Here is a 22,142-nt window from a genome sequence, read left to right on the forward strand (position 1 = left end):
ACTCGATAAAAAGACAGTTTTACTGAATCGGAAGTTTCATTAATCATTACTTCGTCGGTCTCAGTGAATTTTCTGACACAACTCGATGATGATGCAGATACCGTATGAAGACTTCCAAACTATGTATTGTGACAAAGAAACGAAATACGATTCAAAACAACGTCTTCGCCATTTTAGTTACATGATAATAACTGATTATAAATAACTGGGCATAAATAATTATGTAAAGGAGGTGAATTGGTTTTATCAATATACAACAAAGAAAAACATTTGTGAATAATGTATTCCGTTTTAAGATTTCAAACCCTCGTACAACAGTCGGAAATCATCTAACTTTTACGGGTATCGTATTATGTTTTAGGGGATTTCAGAGAGAAAATTTATCGAAGTATATTGTTCTGAATGATCCACAGTCGCAAGGTTTGAAAGACTTAAGTACAGTGTCTGTGTGATACTGGGGGAAGATTCCGTTTATCAATACACCTCTTGTGACGGGTTGAGACAGATACAGGGACGCGTTTCAACACTGAAAGAGCAAGAGGCTCGTATCGGGAGACAACTCTCGATATGGATGCAGCTTGTTGTTGTCGGTCTATTTTCGTTCGTTCACCGAGATGACAAGGACAGGCGGTCGGGGAGAAACAGGCCACACGTAACACGTATTTACAGCCACGATAAGTGATGCATATGTTCGTCCATTCTTAGATGATTCTACACAGCTTCCCACTGTTCTCCATTGTGCATGTATTCTCACCAATCAAAATGGCTGGACCCACATACTGGAGTGAAGACAAACTCACCCTTTCCCGGGAAGTGTTGGGGTGTTGATCCTTCTTGAAATGCCTGGAGAGCAAACCATCAAGCGAAAATATGATTGCCTCATGGGGCAAGGTTTGTACACATTTCTTGAAAAGCTGTTGATTTTTGTTTGCAGATTTGGTTGAATTGATACATTATGCCCATCAAAAGTGTATGAAAATGTAGCCACTTACTTCAGCCAGCTGTTGTACACTAGATTTTGCAAAACTTCCATACTGTTCTAAAGGTACTGTTTACACATGTATTTATGTCTTGTGAAACAAATTTGTAACATTGAAAAGATCATTGTCTTGAGTTCAGTAGTCGATGAAATTCAGAGAAAATTGACGAATTCTAAACAAAACTTAACACCTTAATGCAGCTGTTCAAATGCACGATATTTCCATATCATATAATCAGTAATCAGCGAGAATAGAAGACAGATGTAGATCACACCTGCTGAAAGATTTGATGCGTGGTCACCAGTGCAGTATGTTGTAACTATGACACTTGACATTGGCACATGTATTGTATGACATTCATTCATTGTATCCGTCTTTTCATAAACTTCTTTTCAATATCTGATAATAGAACCTACCACTGATCATGTTGATATTTTGTTTTACTATTTTTCAGAAAACCAAAAGGAGTTATCTCCCTGTGAATGGATTACCTCCCATTCAATCTGGCCACAGCAAACCTGGAACATGGACTCTATTATGGTGGTTTTTGCTGATTGCAGAGTGTGTAGTATAGTAATATTCAGCATGTTAAGCCATATTTTGCAATATATAAATTCCATTAAAAGTTTGCATCAACTTTTTATGTAATTATTACATGACTTGTTTTATGACCTACATTATGTTCCCCAGGAATAAAAAAATCTTCATTGGTACCTTTCTTCAGTGACAACTTTGTTAATTACAGAGTGTTCATCTACAGCTCATACACTATCCTGGCACACCTGTGTCTGGTGGAGGGGAAACTTCCGTTCAGGTCGTCGTCGGTTGTCCTGTCTACAGAAGTAGTAAAGGTTTGTTGTGTGCTTGTATGGCCTACTTTAGTATTTGTATTAGAAATTCTCTTTCTCTGAGCAGAACATGCATGTTTCTGGACAGATGTGTGATTCCATTGATGCATTGTATGTGTTGTAGATTGTCTTGTCTGTGGCAATGTTGTTACCGGAACTGCGACGAGGTGATATCACTGTACCATCAGTGGCCAACTGCCTGCCATTCTTGGTTCCAGCTGTGCTATACTGCATCAACAATAACCTCAGTGTTTACATGCAGGTGCATATGGACCCTACCACCTACCAGGTAATACTTGTTGTCACTTGGTCCAGTGCACAGCGCTTTCAAATACATCATTAATATTCACAAAAATTAGATCTTATTTTGGCTTCAGAAGTCATATGTGTGTGATGTTTCTTGATATCAGACCTGACTCTTGTTTATAAATGTTCTACCAATGCTTTTATTTCATTTCCAGATCCTTGGCAACATGAAGGTGATCACTACAGCAGTACTTTACAGGGTGATCATACAAAGGTGGGTACTGGGTAAAGCTGTAGAGTCTTTATATAATATACAGAATAAGCTTAAAGGTCACATGCAACGTAAAACACAACTTTGCAGATTCTGGTACCTTTCGGTATGCACTTACTGAAACAAACCATAAAAAATGCCAATTCAACCTATAAAGTGGAAAAAAACGCGATGAAAAAAAAGCCCGTGAAATCGGAGTTCAAACGTTTCACTAAATTCCCCCCAGCGCTGGGGGGAAAACTGGTTTCAACAGCTGTGATGCGCTGCGTCCATAACGCATGCGCAGTGAATAGGTTCGCGGAGCTTGAAACAGTATGCATGACCAGTGTCTGAGGTCGTGAGCAGTAGTCTAATCTTGGTTGTGTACATAAACAAGTAAATAATCTACTCGTTACGTAAAACAACTTGTTGATTGTGGTAAGCAGTCTCTGTCTCAGAGAAAGCTCAGTGTCTGGTTTATTCACACCTATATGTCTGCCTGCCTGCCTGTCTGCTAAAGACAACATGCAATACACAGCTTTAATCATTGACCACATGCAATTTGAACTTAACACCTATCAGACTATACGACATAAAGAAAATAAGTTGATTTATGACTCGTGCACCCGAGTCCCGTGTCTGCCACATTATGTAATTAGGCACGTGTGATACACATGACATGTTTTTATGTCTGTGGGTTGCAAACAAACTACATTCACTTTTTTCGGATGACTGGATCTGATGGAAACATGTGCAAACTCTTGTCAGTTTCAAGTCCTGCTTTGTACTTGGACGAATGACAGATTCCAGCCACGCAGTAGTTTACCATCTCTACTGACATGATTTTTTATTGGATCGAGCGCAAATTCAAAGAACATGTATTTTCTAAACCCAACATCTGTATAAACATTCTTCATGGATTACGACTTCTTTTCGTGTATATGATTTTGTTTGACAACAGTATATGAATCCATACTGAAACGACGCATCAAGTACACAAAAAGAAGTTGTTATCCATAAAGAATCTTACTTTCTTGGCTATACTTCTAAAATGCCCATCAAACAGATCATCTTTCTGTACACACAATCAGCCCTCAGCATATCAGCAAATGAAACAGCCAATCGGAAGCCGTCGTTACACTTGAGTGCATATCCATCCGCTATGACTGGGTTCGGTCTCCCGAGGGCTTCGTTTCGGGGGAAGTAAGCCCAAGTACAAATTATTGCACTTTTGAATCGCGATTGTACGCTTATAATTGTGTTTATTTGTTTTTTCAAAAGCAGCAATGTATATTATATGTCATGAATAAGTGATAAATGTGTTTTAATTATGTTTGATTTTTTGGTTGCATGTGACCTTTAAGGAACCTGAGCATGTTGAATGACAGACATCACTCTGTTATTATTCAATCTCCTGATTGCAGGCTGAAAGATCCTTTTCATCTTCTATATTTTTTATATGTGATAATATCAACTACAATCTTTGTGGACAATCATGGCAATTAATATTCCTCCTGCAACCACTGACCTGGTGCCAGCCACGTTGCCAAGTGTGTGATGTCAGAACATCCAACGTCACCAGGTATCCACCACCAAAAACAACAGACACACTGCCTGATGTTGCGTCATGTCTTGACGATCCAATCAGATGCCATGCACGGGGACATCCTCAGGAGTTCCATGTTATTACTAACCCTAACTGAGCTAACAGTATGATGGACTATTTAGAAATTCACCGACTGCATATGCAAGTGTAACTCACTAACTGTGCCTTCTCCAACTAAGGCAAGAACCTTGCATATCACTTCTCTGCATTTCACTCTTGCCATTCATCATTCATGAACTTCATTAAATTATGTAGGTTCCCTTTCTCACTAAGGTACTGTTGGAATTAGGAAAAAAAATGATTTTCCATGTTTATCTGAACAGTTTATGTAGTTGATATGTGAAAGCGTGAAATACCTGTTAAACTGATAACAACCTAAATACAGTTCCAGTGGTAAGGAGATAGGAAACGTGGAAAATGGACATCACTGAAGAGAGATTAGTGCAGAAATTAGAAATGTAAACTTTTTATATATATATATATAATAAGAAACAGGTAGAATAGTGTCGGCTAAAAAACAAAACCAGAATGGTTGTGAAGGAGACAATGGTTGCGGTTGGGCTGGGGGTTAGTGAGCACATGAGTGAGTCGATGGTCATTGGTGTACCAAGCTGAGTGTTTTAACTGCTATCTTTAGTCTGATCTAATGTTTTCAGCAGCTATTTGTATTTTTTTTTAAGTTTTGCTCTATTTTACGAGCTTAACATGCTTTTCTGGATATCCTCTCATGCATCCCTCTGAATGCTCAGTTAGGCCGTAGTGAGTTATTTCGACGTATTTTATTTGCAGTTGTGTAAATTTGAGGGATACAGAGTAACAGCCTAAAAACAGGTCTTTTTTTCTATTTCGGACATTACTTTAGCAGTGTTCTCTTTCCCTATTTATTGGCTCTATATCTAGGGATCCCGACGCTACAATTGAGGAGAGGCCAATTATTCTTACAAAAACAACTCCAAGTTTTAATACAACAATAATCGCTTTATTCAAACAAGAATGTAACATCTGTATAACATTCAATACAGTGTTCTCAAAACTCAGTGTCTTCACACCAAAAACACATCTATAGTTGTTAGATAGAAAATCTGACAAGAATGTTTCATGAAATTTTAACAGGTTTCCATAATAAAACACTGAATTGCTCACGGCTCAACAATGCCTCCGCACACCACTGGCAACTCTCCACCGAGAAACGCCTACGAGTTGGGAAACACCATAGTTGGGAAACACCATTGTGACGTCATATACAACACCAACATCACAATCTTTTCCAATACAGAGGCATACCCACTGAACGCTGATCTGGTGTTTTGTAGCACTTGTCATGGTCTGTTTGCTAAGCTAGTTAGTGAACCTTATTGCAACATTAAAATATTGTATTTTTTTTGTCATGGAAATCTTATCCTCAGTGCAAGCTTTGTAGATTTTCACTTTGGAATATGCACCATCTCTCACACTGCAGGAAAGTTGCCTATATACATGATCAGATTTCTATGGAACGTCATTAATTGGATCCCTGCTGGTCGACTCTGTGTGTACATAATACAGGTTGGATAAACTTTTGCAGAGCTACAGATAACTTTTTGGGCCATGAGTTATGTACTCACTTAGGTATCTTAATTTTCCTTTGAGTTACTAAATGAATTGTACCCACCTCACTCAAACCCAACAGGCTACTTTGCCAATTTAAAAGAATTGTGAAACTTAGATAAAGTTTAAGTGTTATTTTGTGTGTTTGTTGTTTATATTTGACTGTAATATGAGAAACAATAAAAAAGATGGCAAGTTGCCAAGTTCCTGTGCTGACATGGAACCTACCTACATACATACCTACATACCAATTTTTTATCTATCCACTGGTGCGCAAGTTGTGGTTTGACATTTTTGTGTGTATGCATGTAAAATCAAATGTATTGAGTATTTCGAAACCTTCAAGTGTACTCTGACGCAATGGTCTTAATAGAAATTGAATTGTTACATAAATGTTTGCATAATTTAGACAGATATGCAGCTTATCTGTTGCTCTGCTTATGGAGCATTACAGCTAACCTGACATTTGTTTAGAGAAAATTCTGAACAGATTTTTGCTGTAGTGGCCCTTGTTGGAGGTAGTGATGTTTGACTGCATATGTGGTTTGTTTCCCCAGGAGACTGACCTTCATCCAGTGGGCGTCATTGGTTGTGCTGGGTACAGCAGGCATGTGTGACAGGTAATACAGTTTTCTAATCATACATGTGTGACAGGTAATACCATCTTCTAGTGATACACACACAAGAGTTCTCAAGCTGGTGTTAGTAAATGTTTTTCACATGAATTACTAGGGTTGTACACTAGACTGTCACTCTCTTTTGCCAGCTATGGAGGTATACAGGCCAAGGGTTTGGCATCATCTGGAGAGATACACCTTACCGCGGCAGGTCTGATCATGATGTTCTCATACTGTTGTGTATCAGGCTTTGCAGGTGTCTACACGGAATACATTTTAAAAAGACACTATCAGGTAATTTATATGGAAATATTTTTACCTTGTTGACATAACTACTTCGGTTTTAACCTTGGTCTCCATACTGAACATGCTGAAGCAAGCTTTGTGTAGGTTTGCACAAGAAACATCTGTCATATTTACCATCATATTTATGTTTGGAGCTACCTTACCTCAAGGGACGTTGCTCCTGCCTGATTTGAAATGGACACATATTAGACACAGCTGTACTGGATTCGCATTGACTAGGCATTCATATTTACTCATGGATTTTATCAATTTTTGAGATGATTATGAAATTCTTGTAACCATGGTAATCAACTTTGTACAGGAACAAATCTTTACCATTTTAATTGTATTTTATTAAAGCAATCCTAATGCCATATCATTAACTTTGAGAGTGCGTTACCAAAGGCACACAAGGTTACATTTTTGCTCTTTCCCAGACATCTCTCCATGTTCAGAACACTCTCTTGTACACATTCGGTATTGTCCTCAACGGTGGAGTGTGGGCTTTGCAGGAGGCAGGAAGCAGCAAGACAGGAGGTAAATCACCCATGAAACCGTGTAGCTGCTTGTTAGTGTAGGTTGTATACATTGCCAGTGAATCAAGACTTAGCCTGGTTCCCAAGATTCAAAACTCCAGAAAGTAACATTGCACAAATGACAGTGTTTGACATCTGGCTTGAAATACGTCTTACATATCAGGCACTACAAGGTTCTAGCAAGGAGGCGTTTCCATGTGACATCTGTGTGTAGTTAGTCTCATGTGACATCTGTGTGGAGTGACAGCCTCTTATGATATCTGTATGTACATACAGAGATATTTCACATCTGTACGTAGTTAGTCTTATTTGACATATGCAAGTATACACAGCTTCATTTCACATCTGTAACTTAGTGTAAGTATAGCCAGCCTCATTTTCAAAGATAACCATAGATAAGACACTTGGCATAGTCATGTACTCTAGACAAGTGAGGTGATATGTACATACCAATGAGATACAGATGATAAATCTCTCTTGACACATGATCAAACAGGTCTCTGTATCAAATTTATAAGATTTTCATATGATTTCCTTGTGACGAAGCAGGCTGTTGATCTCATGCACTAATCTTCTTGTGTTGATTGACTCAAGGAGTTTTCTCTTGTGCCAATTACTGATGTTGGAAGTCAGGATTTGAGTGTGTTGCCAGTTGATAGAGTGATCTGGAATTTTGACAATTTTGCGTATTAAAACTTCAGTTGAAAAATCAAATCTCAAATCTATCCTCTTAGAATACATTGCACCTGGTGCATCACCAAGAAGTCATAGACTCCCAAACCGAACATACCCTTGTCCTGTCCTTATCGTGAAAAGTACCATTGTTGTCTCTCTTTCTTCTCACCTCATTGTTGGTACATAATTAATTATATCTCCTTCTTCTCTTGTGCTTGTATATACTTATTTACATATTTGGCTTCCTGTATGCCAGTATAAATACCTAACTGTACTGTTCACTATTTCGTTATCCACCTGATGAAGTGGCAAGAACTACAACATATGTCATATTTGGGATTTCACTTTCTCAATAAAGTACAAATTCTAGTACTTTTTTTGGTTGAGTCCCATCCGGGATTCAAACCTGCACCCTCAGAGTCAGGCACCTAATCACCAGCACACAAAGTCAACCGCCTAACCTGCTCAGCCACAGCGACTTCCACAAAATGAAAGTCGGACAACTGGTAGTCTAGACTGCGTACTTTGTGTACCCCTCTGATAAGTGTGAATTGGCACGGCTCCCATGGCCGAAAGCTATGATTACACGATGCCATTTAGAAAGTTGTCAAATGCAACATATGTCATATTTGGGATTTCACTCTCTCTGTAAAGTACAAATTCTAGTACTTTTTTGGTTGAGTCCCATCCGGGATTTGAACCTGCACCCTAGAATTTGTACAAGAATTTGTACATAAGATGTGTCTTGAATTTCTGCAAACTGTTATTGAGCCACATCCTTGATATCTCCAGGGTGTACATTCCGATAAGTCTCCACTATACCCAGCACACATCTACGGGTCAGCCCGATAATTTTATTACCTCCCTTTGCTGGCTCTGCATTCTCACAGTAGTCAATCAGCTAGGCCGGCATTATAACTGAGCTTGCTAGTGTCAACAAAGGTAGCAGTTGCAATTGCGAAGGTTTTTAGGGAAATCACACAGACAAAATGACGGGTCCGAAACTTTAAAACAACATATGTAGAACACCTTCTACCTCTTACAGAGAACCTGTGCATGGTTTGTGTTGCGAAGTTTAATTGGTTAGATAATTTAAAAAGATGAAAGTGAGTTGTGAAACAGTGCAACACAGGGACTAGATCTCCTACTGTCCACCTGTAACCAGCACCATCATCTGTACACTTTGTTATTTTTGCAGGTGAGAGCTCAGGTGTATTTGATGGATTCACAGTGTACACCTGGGTGATCGTGGTCACACAGGTATGGACATGCTCTTCAGGTCATACAATTATGATGTCAGAATCTACAGTATTTTTGAGTCATTAGTACATGAAATGTATTCATTTCTGATCCATGTATTATTATTAGTGGCCATTGCATGTGTGTTATTGTATTATTGAAGTAACACATCAACATTGTTGACTTGTAATAAGTTGTGACTTGTGAAGGTCTGGGTTAGATTGTTGGCCTTCAGTAAGTCATGCTTGTTGTAAGAGGCCACTAACAGGATGGTCAGGCTTGCCCGCTTGGTTGACAAGTCATCATGTGCCAGTTGCAGAGACTGATGCTTATACTGTTGGTCATTGGATTGTGACACACGTTATATTTGGCATTACACTTTCTTAACAAAGTGCAAGTTCTAGTATTTTTTTAGATGAGTCCAATAAAACTCTGCTGTCTAGAATATTAGGTACATGTGTGTGATGATGATAGGTACATTATATACCTGAGTTAGATAAGTACAGTATGTATCTAAAGCACATAAAGAACATTCAGATTTGTATTGCTTGTTATTGTTTCTTTCAGGCCTTCAACGGGCTGATAATGTCAGCCATCATGAAGCATAGCAGTAACATCACACGCCTCTTCATCATCTCCTGTGCCATGTTGGTGACAACCCTGCTGTCTGTTGCCATCTTCCACCTGGCCCTGAACATGTATTATGTCCTTGCATTTATCTTGGTTGTAATCGCTCTGTACATGTATCATAGATAAGGTTGTTACCATCTGTTTGTTCAGGCATTCCTGAATGGGAATGAGTTAACAAGTGATGACCTGAAAGGTTGTTCAATGTTTGATTGTCATGGTTAGATATACTGGAGTCATTACCCAGTTTTAGCTGAAACTAGCTTGTGTTGAAGCTTCTTGTTTACAGATCGTTGATGTTTTCAAAATCATGTTAGCATGATATAAACAAATTTGTAAGTCTTCAGCCTGGATCTATGTTACCTGCAGATTTAATTGTGCTGGTACTGAATTTGAAGCAGGACATGTATTATGAGTCAAGGAAAACTGCTAAGTGTTTTTCCTTTTTTAGCCCCTGAGACTTACATTCCAGCATTAAGTTTATTTCTGTCGTTTAGTTTGCCCAAAATGTAGTGCTTTACTGATACTTTGAAACGGTTTCATCTTATTGCAAATACACTTACGATGAGACAACTTTTCTGTCAATATTGGCTTTACTGATGATGCAGTGATACATCAGAGGTGCTGATAGCGACTTTATTCCTCACTTATTGACCTGTCAGAGTCAATTAATTTCCAAATGAATTGTAGAATTGTCTTTTAACTGTGGATGACGACCATTTTTCACCGCAGTCAGGTGAAACCAGAAATTGTTTTGAGACTGGAAATCCTGACCACATGATACTAAAGCAGCTGAGTAAATAATTTGCAAATCATTATTACCCTGGCATGTAACCGTTACATTTTGCAAATCCATTTACGTAACAGTGATATGTCCATAGATATGTGTAGTAATGGAACTAGGTGAAATAGTCTGAGATAGCCTAACAAGGAGTCATCAAGAAAACACTCAGGTTACAATATGTTATTGTTTATCTAACATTGATTGGTTAGGATGCTGCTCTTGTACACACCCTTAGTGTGGATATGTTATTTAATCTTCCATAACACAATTTAACTCCGATCTTCATGGAGTTTCAAATGACAACACTAAGTCATTGAGATTTTATTAAAAGTGCCAAAGTATTCAAAGATTTTTAGACTGTTTTATGTGAGGGTACTAAATATCAATTGTTGAATTATACATGTGTTTTGAAATTGAAGTGTGGAACTTTATGATGCTGTGTGTGCTGGTGCTAAAATGATAATTGTTATATATGGAGATGGTCTGAAAGTAATCAGGTCTGTACCCAAAAATAACACTTTTATGAGGAACAATGAGACATGTCATAATGATGAGACATGACATGAGATTTAAATGCAATCAACCTAGTCATGTCTGAAACATGGTTAACAGGTGCTATTGTATTACCAGCATGCTATTGTTTAAGGGGACAGTTTGCAACCAAAAACAGTCGATGATATGATACTAAGATGATATTTCAGCATAGACTTAAGGTCACAAATTGCTAAAATCACGGAGTGGCGTACCCACAAAGCCTGTCCCTATGTCTGTGTGTAGTCAGCCTGCGTGAATAGTACATCTCTTCCATTCACTCTGCACCAACGGTCACGTGCCCTACCAGCATTATAGCACTGACTGTCCAATTTATGTACCAGTGATCTAGGTGTGTGTGACACCATTTCATGTTATGTGATATCAAACAATGGCAGTGTGATGTTAGACTCATATATATATATTTATATACACCAATAGACAGATGACTGTGGTGTCTATGGAGACAATTGACTAATGGCACCCCTCATTATAAATAGTGAGTCAATACTTCAGACTTTACTACTCTTGAATTTGGATGCACAGGGGTTAAGAAAAAAATGCTGTAATCCATAACACAGGTGAGGTACCTGGTTGGTGGATTGAAATTTACTGTTGAGAATTTGTTACTTACATGTGTGTTTCTTGTCAGATCTGTGAGAAAATATAAAATATAATGGGATATTTTTGTAACATATTTAGTCATTTTCATACATGTATTAATAAGTATTACTGACATTTCTGACATTTCTTATTTTTTTCAGTGTCACTAATGTTTTCTATATATGACATTAAAGTCACCAGTGCCAGTAATTGGATGTGTTGTGTATTTCTTTATTAAAGGAAGAGAGGAAATATCAGCCTTCTACTTAACCAGAATATTTAGTCTGGTCGTCGTCTGTAGTATTTAAACGAAGTCCAAACAAATTACCACTGGTAATTCCCCCGTTTTCTTTGAGAACTGTAGACAGCACGCTTTTCATCTGCACTTGAACCCATGGTCCTCTGTGTGAACAGTAGACAAGTACCCTTATCTACACTGGAACCCACGGTCTTATGTGTGAACTGTAGACAGAGTACCCTTGATCTGCAGTGGGAAATCCCCGGTCCTCTCTGAACTGTGGACAGAAAGCCTTTGATTTGCACTGAGAACCCCAGGTCCTCTGTGTGAATCGTGGACCGAGCACCCTTGACCTGTACTGGAATCCCCTGTCCTGTGTGTGATTGTTACTGAGTTTGTTGAGTTGGGTTTTACGTCACACCGGCATTATTCCAGCAATATAGTGACGGGATCAAGTTTCTATCCATTACCATTGTGAGTGCATGGTCCAAAAGAGCATAAAAACACATTTTCATTTCACCACAATTTAAAAGCAGATGTCACAGCATCGAATACAAAAGCAAGCAGTTGGTTATTCTCCCAATGTAGCTACAATTTGTGACATAGGTCAACTTCCTTCAGGAAATTTACGATCAGGGCCTACTTGCATGCGCACAAAGCGAACTTAAGCCTATATTGGAGAATGAGAGTTACAATCATTTTGGCACTAAGATCGCTTTGTGCGAGTGGGCCTAGGTGCCAGCTCACACGTGAAAAAGATCTTTCAGATTTCTCGCAACATAATGGGACTTCTTTCCAGTTGAAACGCCCACACAGTCCATCACCCTCCGTTTTCAACAGAAAGTCATGAGTGAAACGGCTGTGACCAATGCGACATTGTCGTAAAACTACTTCTTCACGTCTTGATTGACAACCCAAGAAGGTATAATCAATTGTTGGCTTCAGTTCATGAAGTTTATTTCTTCCTACCTAGGTGTCCCACGTCGTTGGCATGACGTCACGAATGTAACTTTTGTTAGTGGGTTTGAAGTCATTGTACGGGATCAGTAGTGGAGATTAGGACTTGTCAAGAGCTGCTTTGGCTGTGGCATCGGGATTTGTGTTACCTGCTATGCCAACGTGACTCGGCAGCCAGCAGTGGACGATGTCACATTGGTCAGTAGAAAGATCAATGTAAAGTTCTAAAATGTCCAGGATGATAGGATGACTTGAAGTAATATTTGGAAGTGCTTGAAGGCAGGATAGTGAATCTAAACACGATGAAAGTTTTAGAGTGGGTCTGCCGTTTTATATAGGTCAAAGCTGTAAAGATAGCTTTGGCCTCGGCGATGAAGATGGAACTGTTGTCGGATTCTAGATAAGACAGTCTTGGATCCAATGACTGTAGCACTGGCAACCTGACCATCATCCTTGGATCACTGGAGCCCCCGGCCCCCTTGTGAACTGTAGACAGTGCCCTTGATCAACACTGGAACCCCGGTCCTCCGTGTGAACTGTAGGCAGTACGGCCTTGATCTACATGCTTACATGTTGTAACGACTAGGAAGAAACCTTATCTCGTGTTACCTGCTTGGAAAAAACATCATGAACAATGAATGATATTTGCCAATGGTACCACATTTTAGTATATTTCCATCTTGTTTCAGTCAAAAACCAAACAGATTTAGAGTGAACACTTCAAATAGATCTCTATTTGGACCAGTCGGCGTGTGTTTTCATTACAATAAACAAACAACATATTATTAGAATCGAAGAAGAGAAAGGAAACGGGCGTCTCTCATCCTTCAGACCAATGCAAACACAAGTTGTTGTTACGGTGTCTGACGTAGAATCCCCGGTCCTCTGTGCGAACAATACAGGGGCCTTTGGGTGCAAGATGATGTTGTCATTTCCCTCACTTGACCATAGGTTCCAGTGCAGATCAAGGGCGCACGGCCTACAGTTCACATGGAGGATCGGAGGTTCCAGTATAGATCAAGGACGTACTGCCTACAATTTACGCGAAGGACACTGGTGTCAGTAACTTCTTTGAGTGGCATTTTTGAAGTTGGGGAGTACAAGAAACTTTATGGATAACAATATGGCAATCTTGGCAATATGAAAATGGCAATCTGTCGAACACTTTCAGCGTTGGGGATGAAAGTTACGTACACAAACAACTCGCTTTCGGTGGGTGCTATGTGTTGGACGAACTGGAAGAAGCGTGAAGAAAAGAACTCAGTCATAAGTTGAAACTACTGGAATTGGGGAAGTCTGACATTTGCTGTTTGCCACAAGACAGAAGTTAACAAAACAAAAATCAACATTTGACATATATTTGTTAGCGTTTTCACAAAATCGTTCTGTTTATTGAGCCGGGTGCTGTTGTACCAAGCGACTTTTGGGCCATAACTACTTTCAGTTTATGTTAAGGTATGGGAGTTACGGTCACACTAGCGCTAATATCGCTTTGTACAACGAATTCCAGGAGCTCCTTTCACAAAGCGCTAAGGTGACCTTATTGCCATGTTAAAGAATGGGAATTAAAATTAAACTTTGTAAAGGCTGCTGCGTGGAAGGCCCCTGAGAGTAGTTTTCATAGGTTGATTCCTGATTCAGACAGAACTGGATTCCATATACCCCACAATGCTTCACTGGACAAAGCAAGCACTCTCTCCAGCCACTGTCCCGCCTCGGCAAATCCCAAGCTGCAGTAGGGGTTGTCTGTTTGCTGGGACAGCTCGTGCTGACCGAGCACATAATACTGACAAAAAGAGATGCACACTGCATGGTACAACATTGCCATATCATCGGTGTTCAGCGATCTGATGGACAGGTAACCGGACAGAATGTGACCCCCGATCTGTAGGGCTTCCTGGTCGGAGCAATTGCAGCTCGTCATAGCATCAGCTATCAGTCGACCTATCTCGAACACTCGGTAAGTATAACATATGTCATTGAAATCGATTATTCCAAATATCTTCTTTGAATCTAAAGAAGATGCAGAACTTCTGAAGTCAGCAGTGGGAGGATGAAGTATGATGTTGTAGTCTTGGAAATCCCCATGGATCACACCTGCAACAAGTACAATATGTTAATGTAAAACTGTTGTAATGCTGCAATAATAGCTTGATGTGTTCACATCAAACAGTATTACTTGTGATCAGCGTCACCGAGAGGCAATTTCAGCAGCTTGGGTGTGGGCTTTGATCAACATGCTATTCTGGCGTAAAATATGTGAAATGCTGGGCATCCTCGCTGATGTCATGGGCGGTGGGGTAGCCTAGTGGTTAAACCATTCGATCATCACGCCGAAGACCCGGGTTCGATTCCCCACATGGGTACAATGTGTGAAGAAAATTTCAGGTGTCCCTCCCTGACATTGCTGTAATATTGCTAAAAGCAGCGTAAAACCCAACTCATTCAGCCGTTGATAACATCCTGGTGCAAGTTGGAGATAAATCACTTTCTGTAAAACTGTATTTAGGAAATACTCTGTCCTGTCCGTCATCTTGATCGTTACTCATATTCAAAATGTATCCAACGGACACTTGGATGGAACATAGCCGTGCAAACAGCTAAGTATGGATGCCCTTAGTGTCCTATTATGAATTACAATTCAAACAAAAACAATATTTGTACTTTACCAGACGCTACAGTGGTCCATTTTCACTATGTCGAATGCTTCATTCATATATTTGCGCAGGAAAAGAACATTTTTAGGTTTGTATATGTTCAACGTAAGATGAACTCCATAACAATGCACTGCTGTTTTGTGATACTGGCTTATATAATCGTCATAATTTCTCGCATGTGAATATACACGTTCTATATTACCATGCTGAAGACATGTAAAGGAACAGGAATTACTACTAACTTCCAATATGAATGACATGTATACTGTAGTTATGTTGGGATGTTGCCTTACCTCGCTCCATGACATGTCCCCGCTCCATGAGTGAGGATTCAACTTTCTTTATCACCGCTCGGATGCCCTCTGACAACGTCCTCTCCTGTTGTGGAATAGATGATTAACTACTACCTTACCAGCAGATACGTTTGAATCACAAAATTTCACTTGATGTAAATCACGTGCTGGATCCAAATGTACTTCATGTATATATGCTAGATGTAAATGTTTTTCACGCATAAAGGCTTGATTGTAAATATGCTTCATGTATGTATGCGAGGTGTAAACGTGCTTCATGTATATACTTGATGTAAATATCCCTCAAGCATATACTCTTGATGTAAACGTGCTTCATGTATATGCTTGATGTAAATATCCCTCAAGCATATACGCTTGATGTAAATGAGCTTCATGTATACCATTAAAAAAAGAGAAACCCATAGCAGAAAATTGTTATCAGTTTATACACTTACGGTTCAGTAATACAGGCCAGTCATGAAGGCCAGCCACCTAATTGAACATTAACGGTACAATGCTGCAAGAAACTGTACGTCACAAATGACAATTGTTCCAAGGTCAAGAGTCTTGTGTGGCCACAATTAGCCTCAATGGTTGCTTGGCATCGGCGTCCCATAGAGGGCACCAGATTCCGGATGAAGTGCCTGGGAATGGGTTGGTACTCTTCCATCAAGGCCACAAACAGAGCAGAGAGGGTCACGCTGCCCCACACGACGATCCAATTCGTCCCACAAATGTCCAATAGAGTTACGATCCGGTGATCGTGAGGGTCAGTCAAGAACCTGAACGTTGTTCTGGACAAGGAAATCCCTGGTTAGTCTTGCTGTATGCGGCCGAGCGTTATCATTCTGAAAAATGACGTTCTGGCGGTTCATGAGAGGAAGGACATGAGGCCTAATGATTTCAGTACGGTAACATTCAGCTGTCACATTGCCATGGACCTGAATGAGATCTGTCCTGCCACTGTATGAGATGCCAGCCCAGAACATGACACTTTTACCGCCAGATCTATCCACTTCCTGCACACTGTTTGCAGCGTAGAGTTCGTTGCGACGTCGATATACACGTGCTCTTCCGTTGAGACGTCGCAGCATGTAACGTGATTCATCACTGAAGATAACAGCTCTCCACCTTTGCAATGGCCATAGGAGATGTTGGCAACACCACTGTCTACGTTGATGCCGATGTTGACGTGTAAGGACAGGTCCTCGCAAAGGTCTTCTGGAAGGAATACCAGCCTCACGTAAGCGATTCCTCACAGTCTGATCAGAATTTTTTCTGAGTCCTGGCACTACCGATGTTGTGAAAGATGCTGTGGCGAACCTGTTCCGCAAATGTCAAAGTCGAATAAACCTGTCCTGTGCGGGCGTGGTCACACGGGGTCGACCTGACCTGGGTCAATCATGCATTGACCCTTGCTGCTGGTAGCGATGCCAAAGTCTTGCTATGGTACTCTGGGACACATTCAGTTGCCTTGCAATCGCAGACTGAGACTCCCCAGCCTCCAAATGACCAATCACATTGTTGCGCTGAACCTCAGTAAGTCTAGGTATGACTTTAAACACCAAATTTAAGATTGTTAACTGTCGCAAGAGCATTGACACCCCCACCCCCCGGATTTATTGCATTTAGGAAAACAGATTTTGGTGCGTTCTGGCGAGTTGTCCTAAATGACAATGGATTCAAATTCGGAATCTTTTGCAGACAGCATTTATGATAGATATACTGATTACATGGACACCAATAATTCAAATTCGAAAGTTGCATGAAAAAATACTACCTATGCGTTTCTTTTTTTGAGTAGTTTATATATGCTCAATGTAAATTGGCATATATATATATATGCCAGAGGTAAATGTGCGCCATGTATATATGCTATATGTAAATGTGCTTGAAGTGTATATGTTTGATGTAAATATCCTTCATGCATATACGCTTGATATAAATGTGCATCATGCATATATCCTTAACATATATCGTCAAGTATATGTGCTTTATGTATATATGCTAGATGTAAATGTGCTCCAAGCTAGATGTAAATGTGCTCCATGTATTATGCTAGATGTAAATATACTTCATGTATTTATGCTAGCTGTAAATGTGCTCCATGTATATGCTTGATGTAAATGTCCTTCATGAATATGCGATTGATGTTAATGTGCTTCATGTATATGCTTAATATAAATCATCATGTCCATATAAATGTTAGCTATAAATGTGTTTTGTGTATATATGCTTAATGTAAATCGTCATGTATATATGCTAGATGTAAATGTCATTCGTGTATATATGCTTGATGTAAATGTGCTTCGTGTATATAATTATGCTTGATGTAAATGTGCTTCATAAACTCAATCTCACTCTCTCTCTCTCACTCTCTCTCTCGCGCACACACATGCTTGAATGAAATGTGCTTCATGGGTTTAACTTTGAAGTGTATCTTCTTCATAAATTTGCTTCACATAAATGTGGTTGCTGTCCATGTGCTTTATGTATTTAGGCTGTGGGCATGTGTTCCATGTATTTGTATTATATTACATATTTCCTTTAACTCTAAACACACTGAAATCCTCTCAAAGGGCAGCTGTTTCTGTGGACTTCTGTAGGGTGATACCATGAACTATGTTTTGGGCATTATTTTCTGCCTTATGAAAAAAATCATGAGATTTTAGAATCAGTTTAGTATCCTGACACCAACAGTCTACAGTGTCAGTCCTGGTTGACGGGTTAATCAACGTATATTTGTATCACACAGCACGGAAAGGTCATGAACATTTACAGATCAACTGCCGGCATATGTGGCATGACACTCACTTCCGGGTTTGGCATAAACTGAGTGAGTAGACCCGCATTCTCTCCCATCCACTCGTTGTCACTGTCCACTGTTAGACCGGTCTCAGGGTAGTCCTGTGTTAACGAATGGGAGTGAGTGAGTTACATTTTTACATGCATCGGCAAGATACCAAATTTAATATGAAAGTTGCAGGACTTACGTACCCTCTCAGAAGGACAATATTTTTACAGTACTTTAACCCCCTTTGATGTTAGCTAATGACCACCAAATCATACCAGTACCGGTTCTTCATGATCAGGAGGCCAGCTTATAGGTTACAAACAAATGCAGGTTTACTTCCGGCCCCGATCAGAATGATACCTTATAATAATAAGAAAGAACGCGAACGCAAGGTACAACAATGTTGATACGAACGTTCCTCAGGTACTGCTTATGAGAATAACTGCATAGTCATCATTGGTCATGAATCAAAATGTATGTATAACCAATAAATTCAATATCACAAGTACAAATTGAAATAGAGAACGAGTTCACCAGGTACATATAATACCATACATGTAATGACCGCCATTGTGGTCTGGGACATCTGAGAATGGAGTGAGTCACACAGGCAATTATTCGGCCATATTTGACGAGAAACATTTAGCTTAACTATTAGAAATATCTGTCGCTATGGACAGTAAAACATAAGCAAAGTTATCACAATTTGAATCTAAGAACTAACCATTTCAAATATTAATTCAACACAAATATCAATGAATATCATATGGAATAAAATTAGAAACGAACTGAAACCCTCCTGTCACCAAAACCAAGCCCCGGAGAAAGGAAGATCGATGCGTCAGTTCCCCACACTGTCTTCACAAAAAACGTTATTTGATGGTATTTGTTACCCTCCTCGGAGATCGACACAGAGGGAAAAACATTCGGTTGACAATATATTGTCAGAAATGGCCATCCGTATCAACTGTGGTACCTCATGTTTCCTTTTTCTAGATTATCAGGTATGTTCCAAAGCATTGTCTTTTTATTTGTTTATCTAGGGATGGTAGCTCACTCTTTACCTCTGGAAATACTGAAACAGCTGTAACCTAATGGCACTCATCCGCAACGAACTCAGCGTAAACACTGCGTCAGTCTCTCCCTATCTCTCTTTATTGCGACTTTGATTATTTTAGGTTTAATTCAGATGACTTTGGTACAAACGTAAAACCGGAGGAAAAGAGCCCGCCTCGTGTACGTAATCTGCGCCAATATCACCTGTAGTGCAGCATGAAGTTGTCCTAAGAGAACCCCCAGGCACTTGTACATATCCCCGCAGAACAGCTGTTGGCACAGTCCAAGTGGCTCTCCAGGAACAAACGTCATGAGGCGGACCACGCACGTTTCTTCTGGGCCATCTGGACATTACATGGAAGAAATGAAAAATGATGATTAGAAGTATTGATTCGTTTCCCTGGTACTCATTGTTTTATTCAGTTTTCAACAATTCGCAATATTCCTGGCGCATTTCTTATCGGACCTTGCTCAGCAGTAACCAGCGACAGATTTATTCACATCACATAAGTGCTTTTGTTGCATTTCAAGACAAGACGTACCGAAACTGGATTATCAATAATCAGTCAGTCTCAGCCATATTAGGATTTTCTCCTGCTTTCTCAGGGCACAGAGGTAATATTTCGATGAGCGTCTTGGGATAAAGAATAGATTTAAGGAATATGTTCCAGTTAAATTGCTGACACTAGTTTTGTTTTATAAAATTATTATTGACTGAACGCACCAACAAATACCAATTTGTTCAAACAGTTCAGTTTAAATACTTAACACGCCCATCACAAGTTGCATGGAGTAGTTATAGAATAATGGAAGGCTTGGGGGAAGCCGACGTAACAAGAGTTACTTCCCTTGGTGTATGTTGCCTTTCGCCCGGCCACACGTGAACAAGATGTGCCGAACGTTTCGATTGGTCTTGAGTCAAGTGTCGTTCCGAGTTCCACAAAAAGTCAACGGAAGAGAGTTTAAGATATTATATATGTCATTCCCTAAACCTTAAAACTGGACAAGGCATGATCAGCTTGACCAACCGTTTAATCTAACTGTTCCCACACTGTGGAACGAGCCTATCACAAGGTAAGAACTGACCTACCCGCCCTTCCAATTGGGAAAGTTGACTTCCAAGTATGTAATCCATTTCTGTTGGCAACAGTTACAGGGCATGTGAAGCCACATCCTCGCAGATAGGTCACTACCCCTAGCTGTGCTTGTACCCGAATGTCATCCTCTGATTCGTCAGGGTTGACTATTTTGAACACATACTCTTGTCCATCAGTGGTTGTCACCTTGTAATTCCTATCTACAAACGAGTCTAGTTGTCGCAAACACTTCGTGTGGAGCGAGTAGTGGGTATGGAGGATGTCCCTGACATCGCTCTCCGTCACGACCGGACGTCGACTGGCCGACATTACTCAACAGCACGACAAAGTAAATAGACGATATTATGTGCGCTTCTCAAACAAACCAAGTGTGTTCTCCACTGACATCACACAATATTCATATTGTTATTGATAAAACTACAATAATCGATCAATTACAAATGCAAAAGAAACAAAATCTAAAACAAGAAACAAATGACTAGCATGTACTTAAAGACGCGTTAAGCTGTAAAACCCCTCACACGGGGACTCGTAGTTCATGAATAACATTTACTGAGACCCGTTGTGCCATACACACACTCAGACACACATGGTGCGAATGTACACATTTACTGTGAGACAGACGTTCAGTGGGAGAGACACGAGGTGCAATCGAACATGTAGTGAGAGACACGCAGGTTGTAAGCACATTCACTATCAGACATGTGCTGATAATACATTTAAAGAGGGACACTTGGTGCTATGATATATTCACCAAAAGAGTGAGTGAGTGAGTTTAGTTTTACGCCGCACTCAGCAATATTCCAGCTATATGGCGGCGGTCTGTGAATAATCGAGTCTGGATCAGATAATCCAGTGACCAACAACATGAGCATCGATCTGCGCAATTGGGAACCGATGACATATGTCAACCAAGTCAGCGAGCCCGACCACCCGATCCCGTTAGTCGCCTCTTACGACAAGCATAGATGCCTTTTATGGCAAGCATGAGTTGCTGAAGGCCTATTCTACCCCGGGACCTTCACGGGTCTTCACCAAAAGACATTTACTAAGCGACACTATGGGTGTACAGGCTACACAGTCACCGAGAGACACGTGGTGCTACGAGCATATAACATTTACTGAGAAAGGACGTGCTGCTGTGGGGCACGTTCACTGTGGGGCACGTTATATATGGACTACACTGAGGCACTCGAAGTCTATGCATTCTACGTTTACTGAGATATGTGGCGCTATATAACATTTACTGAGAAAGGACGTGCTGCTGTGGGGCACGTTCACTGTGGGGCACGTTATATATGGATTACACTGAGGCACTCGAAGTCTATGCATTCTACGTTTACTGAGATATGTGGCGCTATATAACATTTACTGAGAAAGGACGTGCTGCTGTGGGGCACGTTCACTGTGGGGCACGTTATATATGGACTACACTGAGGCACTCGAAGTCTATGCATTCTACGTTTACTGAGATATGTGGCGCTATATAACATTTACTGAGAAAGGACGTGCTGCTGTGGGGCACGTTCACTGTGGGGCACGTTATATATGGATTACACTGAGGCACTCGAAGTCTATGCATTCTACGTTTACTGAGATATGTAGCGCTATATGACATTTACTGAGAAAGGACGTG

General features: G+C 40.1%; 3 protein-coding genes across 3 annotated transcripts in view; 2 read left to right on the forward strand and 1 right to left on the reverse strand.

The window, feature by feature from the left end:
* The first annotated feature begins 316 nt into the window (after positions 1-316).
* LOC137277414 (probable UDP-sugar transporter protein SLC35A4) lies at positions 317-11,624 on the forward strand. The gene is made up of 10 exons (XM_067809129.1): positions 317-891; positions 1,435-1,541; positions 1,726-1,831; positions 1,953-2,117; positions 2,290-2,348; positions 6,075-6,137; positions 6,284-6,428; positions 6,857-6,956; positions 8,829-8,890; positions 9,437-11,624. Exons 1-10 carry the CDS (start codon positions 871-873, stop codon positions 9,623-9,625), a joined length of 1,017 nt encoding a protein of 338 aa, XP_067665230.1. The 5' UTR covers positions 317-870; the 3' UTR covers positions 9,626-11,624.
* Positions 11,625-12,160: 536 nt separating this feature from the next.
* Positions 12,161-20,836, reverse strand: LOC137279189 (hydroxylysine kinase-like). Its single transcript, XM_067811679.1, has 5 exons — positions 20,500-20,836; positions 19,614-19,753; positions 18,374-18,466; positions 15,560-15,644; positions 12,161-14,706 (listed from the first exon to the last, which is right to left on the reverse strand). The coding sequence occupies exons 1-5, from the start codon at positions 20,813-20,815 to the stop codon at positions 14,228-14,230; spliced, it is 1,113 nt and encodes a 370-aa protein (XP_067667780.1). The 5' UTR covers positions 20,816-20,836; the 3' UTR covers positions 12,161-14,227.
* Positions 20,342-22,142, forward strand: part of LOC137279188 (uncharacterized) — a 30,810-nt gene continuing 29,009 nt past the window's right edge. The window contains exon 1 of the mRNA XM_067811678.1: positions 20,342-20,483. The gene's annotated coding sequence lies outside the window, so the exon portion shown is untranslated. The remainder of the gene's footprint in view (positions 20,484-22,142) is intronic.

Source organism: Haliotis asinina, chromosome 3 (genome assembly GCF_037392515.1).
Source record: "Haliotis asinina isolate JCU_RB_2024 chromosome 3, JCU_Hal_asi_v2, whole genome shotgun sequence".
Taxonomy (NCBI): domain Eukaryota; kingdom Metazoa; phylum Mollusca; class Gastropoda; order Lepetellida; family Haliotidae; genus Haliotis; species Haliotis asinina.